We start from the raw sequence: 10,374 nt of genomic DNA, 5'->3' as shown, positions 1-10,374 counted from the left end.
GAGTATAGCTCAAATGGTTAAGGCACCTATCTCTGATCAGAAGGTCATGAGTTTGAACCCCCACCCCCACAATGTTGTACTCAAAAAAAAAAAAAAAATACTAGCTATTCAGGTGAATTTTTTCAATTATTTTTCAACGTAGAATTATTAATCATATTGTGTCAACTCTTTAAATAAAGGTTGCTTATTTGTTAATTAATTAGTCGAGATTAAAGGTACAATTAACCAAGGCCCTCCATTCACTCTTGTGCCTTCATCGTGGCTAGTTCTCTCTTCCTCTTGCCTCGCCAAATTTGCCCCATATATCCTCACAAATCGTCAAATTAATGTAACAAAAATAGTTGTTTCATGGAGGGGTGTGGTCATAAAGTTTCTTAGGAATTACATCTACCCAACCTATTAGCTTACGCTTTGGGTTGGTTGAGTGGTGGTTTATTCATCCTTAAGGACCGTTTGTTTCGCGGCAATCCAAGATTCCCATGAGACGGACATTTGGATTCCTACATTTGTTTTGTTCTAATGTAAGATATCCAGGTATATCCAAATGTTCTAGTATCCTAAGATGCCATTTGGAAGGCATCCGAGTCGATTTGGATGCCCTTTTAAAATATGGGTTTCCTTGATTCCCATGTCGAAGGCATCCTATGTTGACATTTTTACCCCTTCGTTATTTTTTCATATATTTTCTTTTATCAAATTCCTTTGGTTTTTTTTTTTAATTTTATAGTTTAAATAAATTAATATACTCTACTAACTGACTAATAAGTAATTAAGTATATTTATGTATTACATGTACATATAAAATAAACTTCAATTAAATTATATAATATCTCCATTTACTTTTAATATTTGAAATGAATTATTATGAATAATATCTATTATCTTAAATACATAATTTTAAATCAACATTTTTTTAACGATTAGCTTACCTTTGATATTTTTCTTCTTAAAAGAATATGATTTGATAATATAATAAATGAATTTTACCCCATATAACATTAATTATATAATTGTATTTTTTAAAAAATAATAAAGTTGAAAATGAAATTTATATTCAATATTAATTACTTTTAAAAAAGTCTTATATTTATATGAATTCTACCTAATAACATACAAAAATTAATACATCTACACAATTAATATAAAAAAAAACCTAAAATATTAAATTAATTTAAAAAATCTATTATATAATGTAAATTATATTAGATTAATATATAAATTATATGAATACTCGTAAGGGCGTTTTTTGAACATTATATAAATTTAGAACATTCCCATGAATAAATCCTACAAAACAAATTTGGTTATTCAGATATTCCCAGACATGCTTATATATTTTCCTACGAAACAAACGTGATCATCTGAAGATGTTGAACATCTAAAATTTCGGACATCTGAAATTCCAGACATCTGAAGATGCCGAGCATCTACATTCTCGAAAAACAAATGACCCATAAAGGTTTTAGCAAAGCTCTAAAATTGAGCTGAACCAATCACGTGAAGACTATGATAAATAAGATATATAAAATATCATAACCAACAACATATATTAGGACGAGTGGATTACAAAAGTATTAAATTTCTACCATTGATATTTTTTATATCCATGAATTTGACATCAACATAAAGGATAAATCGATATTTTCATTATATCGTAAAAAATTCAATTAAGTATTAGAAAATATCAACAAAATATCATTAATATACACGTAATATTAATAATAAGAATTTAAATTTATTTAAAAAGAATAAAATGCTTATTTATTTATTTAAATATTTTTTTTATAATTTTTTAGAAATATTCGTCGTTATTGATATCTTGATAAATTCATCGATATTTCCATAAAATAGAGACCTTCGACATTTCCATTGAAATCAATATTTAAAACCTTATATACTTATATATATATATATATAACATGTGGGGTGGGGGATCGAACTCACAACCTCTTAGTTGAAGATATATGTCAATTACCGCTTAGTTTTATTCGCTTTGGCTTAAATACTCAATCATTCGCTCTTCTCTACTTTATAATTATATTATTCCGGTCAATGGTAAGGTGTGATAACCATATGGGCCTTCAAGGAAGTTACGTAGTCTCAACAAACCGTTTTGAAAAGCATGCCTTTCCATTTTTTTTCTTTGTAGTTTTAAGAATGAGAGATCAAACCATCGACTTATAGGACAGTAATAAGTATCTTTACCTACTATAAATTATGCTTAAATTGGTTTTAGACTTCTAATTTTGTGGCCTCCAAATAGTAATCATGCTTTTTCAAAACATTGAAGCTATTAGACTTGCTTTTCAAAGCTTGGTAGCCATATATTTATTTAGATTCGGGAGCTGGATATTTTATGAATGAGTTTAATAGATTTTATAATTCCTAAATATACCAGAGAAACATTTGAAAGTATTAAGATATTTATATCTTCCTTGGGGTTGAAAGTTCAAATTTCCTCCTAAAAATATATTTGAAAATATGTGAGATGAAATGATTGAGACTCATAAATATAGCGATAGTATGATGACATTCCAAGTTGAAAACGTGACATACACAAGTATATAAAATCTTCTACTTAGTCAACTTGAGGGTAATTTAACCAATCAAAGCATATATAACCAAAAGGTCACAAATTCGAATTCCTATTCTTTGTATTGAAAAAATAAAAAATACTTCTACAGTTTTATTTTTTTTAAAATTAATGTCATGAATTCTTAAGATTAAAAATGATATTACTGAAGATAAATAAACTTCTGTTATTACCCACCTTTTATTTTATACGTTTTGGCTAGGTCAAAAAAAATTAATAACCTCATTTTTTTTTTTCTTCTTCTTGAATTCAACAAGTGGGGGTGAAGGGTGAAGATTTGAGATAGATAGAAAAAATATTGTTATTAAACTTTATTTCTAGAAACTAGTAAACTAAAAGAAAATAGTTATTATTCCAATTTAAACTGTTTGACTAATTAAGACATAGTAATTAATAATTATGTCCTTTAAATTAAAAGCTTTAAGTCTAACATCCTCTTTTTCCAAAAAAAAAAGGTTCTTCCTTATGTGAAGTTAATATTCCTATTTTCTCTCACTTTTTAAGATAAACGTTGTTTAATATTTAGAGATATCATCTGGCAATTACAATAATTAATAACATGTTTTTTCCAATAATTAATATCTATATCAATGTTTAATTAATATCGCTTTGTGTAATTAATAACATGTTTTTTTCAATAATTAATATCTATATCAATGTTTAATTAATATCGTTTTGGGACAAAGCGAGTATAGTTCCGTAATTGACATATATCTCCATATAAGAAATAAGTTCGATCGCCACCCACATGTTCTACGCATCACATTTTTATTTTCTTTTAATGGGGAAATTTTGAGGGAAGGGTATTTTAAAAACAATTTAAAAATCGAGTAAGAAATGAAATTTTTTGAAATTAATGGGCATAATTGAAAAAGTTAGAGGTATTTTGTTTATGATGTAGCTTAAATTCATAATCTTTTTAGAAAAAAAAGTTCATCATCTTTTGAGAAAACGTGTGAAATTCATATGCATTGCTTACAGATCTCTTTCGTCCCTTGTTTTTCTTCTTGTCGGAGGGCCCAAAAGAAATATAAAATCCTCTTATCCTCGATGCATTGAATTCAATAATCTAAGTTCGGAGCTTTTTCTTCCGATTCCTACACTTTCCCAACTGGCACTATCAACTCTGGCTGCAGATTCCGCTTCTGAAATCAACTTTCCAACTAATGATTTGGTAAAGTCTTCTATTTCTTCGATCTCTGAATTATACATTCCCTTTTTAATCTAGAAATCAAAGCCATGTAAGTTACTGATTTTCCACGGTGGGTCTGTTTGGATCCTGAGAAAATGTGGGAAAAAACTCTATTCCTCCCACTAGATTGTTTAATATAATGGGTCGTAAGATTTTGCGAGAAGACGTTTATAAATAGGAACTTTGAATAGGTTTCTGTTTTCTACATCAGTTTGTATAAGTTCAAATCTGGGGTTACTTATGTATGTAGTATGGAAGTTTATTACAGGGTGCTCTGTGGCTGGGAGAAATTCCGTAGCAAATGAGAACTCGAAGAGGATGTTGCTGTTATTTCTTCTACTTTATCTTCTTCCTTCCTATTTTTTTGTTTCTGTTTATTCTTGGATTTATCAAAGGTACCGTTCTTTCTTTAGCTTCTCTTCTTTCAGGTTGATTTAACTTTCATGCACATATTGTTTTACTAATTTGAAAAATTATTTGCAGCTGTTGTATTCAGTCCCTTTGTATTTCTGGTGATTGCTTTTGGGGACGTTGGTATTGTCATTGGCTTATGGCCAGTTCATCTAATCTGGAGTATCATCTGTATTAAAAGGTCTTTTTCTTTTTCCTTTTTTATTGCTAGGTTGTTCAGAATTGAATGATGTTGGATACTGACTTTAATGGTTGTACTTTTAACTTATATTGAGCATGGAAAAAAAAGTTTGATTTTCTCTTATCCAAATTGGAAGCAGAACAAAGATGTTTGGCCCATTTACAAAATTCCTTCTGATTTTAATTCTTCCGATACCAATAGCAATATGGACGGTGATTGGAGTTGTTGGGAGTGTGATTATGGGTATCGGTTACGGGTTCGTGTGGCCTTTCATGGAAACATTTAGAGCTATCAGCCGAGAAGGCGTTCCTATTTATATGAGATTGATTCGATGCTTCACGGTGAAATGTTCCGTCTTTTCTTTTAATATGATATGGCTATTCTTGGTGAAGTTAATAATTTTGAGCATTCGGTTTCAAGGTTTCTTACTCTAAAGAACTTGTTGCCCTTGATATTGCCTTAATAGGATGGAACATGGAGCAACGTATGGGGAGCATGCACCATTGTGCGTGATTTTGCAGATTTTTCCTTCCATTCCTACTTCTCCATCATGGATCAGATGGTTGAGTGGAAGGGAGAGGAGCCAGTCGATATCAAGTATAGTACTGTGCAAACACAACCTTTTATGTCTACAATGGTTGCTTATATTGTCTCAATAAGTATTCTAAGTAATTCTTGCTTTGTTTGAATGATCTTCTCAATTACACCAATCATTCATTATACATCTGTATATGAACAGTGTTTTTTTTTTTTTTTTTTTTTTTTTTTTTTTTTTTTTTTTTTTTTTTTGGTTTTTCAATGTAGAATTCAATATATTGTATAGAAGGTAGATTTTCTCTAATGATTCAAAGTTGAAAAGTAAGGGACATAAGCTAACCGTAATTCCTCTGAGCTTCTGGCAACATATTTAATGAAAGTGAAAGTTACAATTGAGAACTTTATTGTTTCTAAACTCATTGATTTCTCCTGTGATTAATACATATAACATCAAATTTCTTAAATGATGTTTAAGCAATCTGAGTGACTTTTAAATCATTATCACATTGTATAAGTAATTAATTGTCTCTAGACAAAACAAATGTATTATGTGCCACTTCTTAAAAAAGATGGATCCCCGACTTCAAAATTCCTTAAGGAAACATTTGTCTCATATCCTTCAATAGAGCAACTTGGCATATTTGAATGTCACAGCATTTTTCTAATTACAGTTTTTTTCTTATATAAACTACATGATTTTCCTCGGTTTATTACAAATATAAATATATATGTTCTTTATTTATTTATTTGTATTTTGTAGGGTTTACGAAGTAGCTGGTTGTGTTTTGGTCGCAATTGTTGGAATTGTAGTTGATTTTCCTATTATCCCTTTACTTGTTCTGTACAAAGCTCCAATTATGCTGGTCAAGGGGTGGCACCGGCTAATACAAGACCTTGTAGGAAGGGAGGGCCCTTTTCTAGAGACAGTTTGTGTTCCTTTTGCTGGACTCTGGATATTGCTATGGCCTTTTGTTGTTTTATTGGCATCTTTTGCTGGTATAACCTCAATCATCGGCTTTGGTTGTTATGCTGCCGTTGTTGCATTTCAGGTATGGAGTTATGTGTTTTTGGTCATAAAACTTTTATGGATAATAAAATCTTGTTCATTTCAAGTTTGTCTAAACCCTTTCACCCAATGTTATTAGGAAAATTCCCTCAAGAGAGGATTGCTTTATGTCATTGCATCTATTTCTTTGTTTGATGAGTACACCAACGATTTACTGTACTTGCGAGAAGGCTCGTGTTTCCCCCGGTACATAATTTTACTGATTGCAATTCTTAGATAATTGCAGACACTGATTTGTTCGCTTATGTGACGCATTATGATTGATAAATCATTCAGCATCCTTCATTCACTTCGGTTTGCAGACCTAAATATCGCGAGAAGATGGATTCAAGTTCATTGCTGGTCCCTGGGAAAGGACTTCACGAACATCTTCAAGCTATTCATACTAGAGAACCATTGATAATGACTACAGCTGAGCAGAAGAGTGCGGTGAAGGCAGTAGTGGTAAGACAAAGTATTTTGATTTGGGTTAGTTAATATATTGATCAAACATGAAGTTCGTTATGTAAGCCAAGGAAGTGTAGCTTATGAGAGTTTGAGAGTTTCTTTTCTCTCCAAAACACCACTCGAAATCTGCCTATCTTGTAATTTGTTTTATACATGCACATACCCGATCTCACTCTCTTACTTTCTTGTTCAACGAGTCTCCTGTCCCACGACCATCCATAATTCCCACAAGTCCTCTTCCTAGCTCTTTGTGTATATGCATACTTAACAAGTGGCCTATCAGTTCCCACACTTTTCGCTTGCTTTCTTCTTTCTCTAGTCAGATGGAGGTAGACTGCCGTTGCCCTTTATATTTATATATGATTCCTTGGATCTTGTGGCTAACTCATTCATTATGAAATTAATGTGTAAAAAATATTGATGCATTTTGGCTATTTCATTTATCATCAGATTTGGGATAGCTTTTTCAAGGCATGTGTAGATATTGGGAAAGAGCTCATTAGAGATGAAGCAATTGGGCTTGCTGATCTCGAAGCTTGGCGTCACGCAAAAAACAAGATAGTTAATGTCGGAATTCCTTCTCATGTATTCCTTCAATGTTTTCTTCGTTCAATCAAGCGTGGTTCTGTTGGTTTCCTCATGCGTAAGAATTTTTTCTTTAGTACCATAGTGCATTTTCCTTTTCACTTTATAATTAAAGAAGTTTAAACTGCTCACATCACAATCATAGTAGTGTGATGGCTGTAAGTCGATGTTATTATGTGGAAAAAAATTCGAATTTATTTAAAAGATTACAGATGGAACTGGTACGGTCTTTGTTTTATGTCATCTTGATGGAGGGATGATTCTGATCGTATCAGTACTAGTGCACCCCATGTCCTTAATATAAGCGATGGAAGCGTCACTACCCCGTTTTCTGGATATTTTCCTACTAGTTAGATGTTGCTCGAGTCTTCTTTCGGTCCAAATGAATGAATGAAGCACATAGATTAGCTAGACTGCATTCGTGAAGGAGCCACAATTAGCATCTTTGTGATATTAACCCTTTTCATTTCATTTTTTCGTAATCGCAAGATGATGATTGCTAAACTTTCTCCGGTGGTTTTATTTTTTGTTCATTATATTCACTACTTTTCATTTTACATCAGGTGATGACGTTGAGATAACCCATGTGAATCGACCGGAAGGACGAATCTTCGACTGGCTCTATGAGCCAATGTCCATCATGAAAGAGCAAATCAGGCGTCTAAATTTACAGGAAAATGAGCAGTTATACTTGTACAAGTTCTGCTTATACAGTGGTGACACGAAAAGAATCGAATCCTGGGAGAACGGTGGCGTACCTTCTCCCGACGAAATACGAAGGGCGCAACTAGAGGGTATAAGTAGAAGGTATTACGACTCTCAATTCTTTTATGTTGTGATTGGAATTCTTAGTTCGATAGCACTCATTTGATAATGTTTATATTTACTTACATTTTTCTTTACTTCTTTTCCATGTACACCTTATGCTTTCTTCTTATCAATTCTCTCTTCTGCTTAAAAAGATAGATGGATGATGATATTGTTCTTATAGGCTGCAAGGCTTTTGTTTGACATTGTCACGGCTTCCTACTTCGAGACGTCGATTCTTTGAAGTCTTAGGAGTACTCGAACAAGAAGCAAAAAATGCTGGTCATATCGGGAACGGATACGATATAGAAGCAGCTACCTAAGTCAGGTACAAATTTATCTCCATTGTATTGTATTGTATCACTATCAACCAATTTTACATTCTTCCACTATAAATTGATGTTTAGAACAGGTAACATACCATTTTTGAGCTTATTAGAGGCTAATAGTTGTGTCGATACCAATCCACTTTGTGTATCCACTTTGTTCTTCATGTTGTACCTGTATTTGGTTCTTGTTAGATGACATCCATGAGACAGATTATAGACATTTTTAAGCTAAGTTAACCTTGTTTAATGTGCGATATGCACTTATTCCCAATAAATCTATGGAGTTTAAGCGTCAACCACACAAATTAAAAGGCAAAAAATGTAGATACAAATTTTATAGGAGATTTGTAATGTGTAGCTAAAATATTTGTCAATTTTTGGTTTTGTAAATATGAAAAATATTTGAAACCTGATTTTCGGTTTTTTAGTTATTACAATTTCGCTCTTCTAGATTTCCAAAGATATCAATGATTCAATGATATATCAAATTAGATATAATCAGATGCATCATTGGTATATCAACATTCAATTAGTACACTGTATCGATGTTATTGATTCTTTTAGTAATATAACAATTCAAGTATTCGATGGTATGTAGCATTAGGTATTAAAGATGGGCATTTAGGTTATAAAGGGCAAACATTTCATTCAAAATATGTAAACAACACAATTTAATAAGAGAATTTGGAAATAGTAAAGTCAAGTAATATATCATGTATATCATTGATATATCAAATGATATACATCAACATTCGTATCAGGTATATCAATATTCATAATAAGATATATCAAATCAAATATATCATTGATATATCAACTATATTATTATTGTTTGGATATCAACTATATTATTATTGTTTGGATTATGTGTTTATCAAGAGTATATTAGACTTTTGTTTTATTCCGTATGTGTTAGCCTTCAAATTTTGTTATTTTTACAAATGGCTACTTTTACAAATTTCTATTATTATTATTATTGTTATTTATTTACGCTACTTTTTGAAACTGACTCATTTTTATATGATGTCTCGCTCAAGAGTGATGCTCCCTTGAGGCATCTTTTTTAATAATGAAATATTTTTTAGTACAACATGTGGGGGTGGGGATCGAATTTACAGCCTCTTGATTGGAGATATGTATCAATTACTCTTGACCTATGTCGTTTTCGCTTTTTAATAATGAAATTAGTAGGCATGTTTTTCAAAATATTGAAGCTATAATCTTGGAAATTGCACATTTATTTGTAGGTTCTAAATCTAGGAAGTTGGTTATTTTATGAATAAGTTTTAACAAACTTGCAAGAAACACATGCGGTATTTTTTGTTTTATTTTAGTATATAGGAAATAAAGTTGGATAAATTTAATTAAATGTGTCATAATTAAACCATTATCTAAGTAAAACTGATATATCTCTTCTAAAAATAAAAAAATTGATATATCATTTTCAACAGGGCAGCAAATATATGTTTTAAATTTGCATTTAAATAGATTTGCATTTTGTTTCATTGAGATAGATAGGTTTGAGTTGGCATATTTCATCCAACAACACTTGGAGTTGGATTAAATGACCCTGAAAAATATTAATTGTTTTTTTTCTTCAATATTTTTAAGAAAAAATAAATAATAAACACAATTTTTTTTCTCTAATGGACAATAATAATATGTTGTTATTTATTTTTCTTGCATAAACCATGGTTGATCTTTGCTTAGTTTTTTTGTTCTCAAACTTCTCAATTAAGCAAAACATTATAAAGAGCAATGGAATCAATTCCCAAATCAACTTACGTCTGTATTGAAATTTTCTACCCAATGTATAGACATGAAAAAAAAATGTTACATTCGAGAAATATAAGAACATGAAACTTAACATTTAATGGGGTGCTGGCAAATTGTAGTATTAAAATGTTGATGGTAACAGTTGGGTTGAAGGTAAATAGAAAATTCCACTAGCTAATTGATGATAATATTTTGAAGGTGCAAATGATAGATTTAGTACCTAAAGAGAGAGAGAAAAATATATATATATATATAGCTCGATAAAAAAGGAGTTATTTAGTGGTAGAAAATGAAAGAGTATTAACTCATGTAATTCCAAAACTTTTGATATTAAAAAATTAAAATAATTAAATGTTATAGTTATTGAATTAATTTAAGTTAAATCAAAACATTTACTATTACATTTTGTTTATGCAAGGATATGCACAACAGTGTATTTCTGATTGCAGC

General features: G+C 30.7%; 1 protein-coding gene across 1 annotated transcript; it reads left to right on the top strand.

Moving 5' to 3' along the window:
* Positions 1–3,549: 3,549 nt before the first annotated feature.
* On the top strand, positions 3,550–8,444 carry LOC111024758 (putative membrane protein At3g27390). The gene is made up of 11 exons (XM_022302530.2): positions 3,550–3,767; positions 4,054–4,180; positions 4,269–4,377; positions 4,517–4,718; positions 4,844–4,974; positions 5,675–5,963; positions 6,060–6,166; positions 6,283–6,424; positions 6,878–7,070; positions 7,576–7,819; positions 8,004–8,444. Exons 2-11 carry the CDS (start codon positions 4,087–4,089, stop codon positions 8,140–8,142), a joined length of 1,650 nt encoding a protein of 549 aa, XP_022158222.1. The 5' UTR covers positions 3,550–3,767; positions 4,054–4,086; the 3' UTR covers positions 8,143–8,444.
* The last annotated feature ends 1,930 nt before the right edge of the window (positions 8,445–10,374 follow it).

This window comes from Momordica charantia, assembly GCF_013281855.1.
Source record: "Momordica charantia cultivar OHB3-1 chromosome 2 unlocalized genomic scaffold, Mcharantia_2.0 BLBB01000002.1, whole genome shotgun sequence".
NCBI classification, from domain to species: domain Eukaryota; kingdom Viridiplantae; phylum Streptophyta; class Magnoliopsida; order Cucurbitales; family Cucurbitaceae; genus Momordica; species Momordica charantia.
The sequence above is the reverse complement of the archived record's forward strand: the minus strand, read 5'-3'. Positions and strand labels throughout refer to the sequence as shown.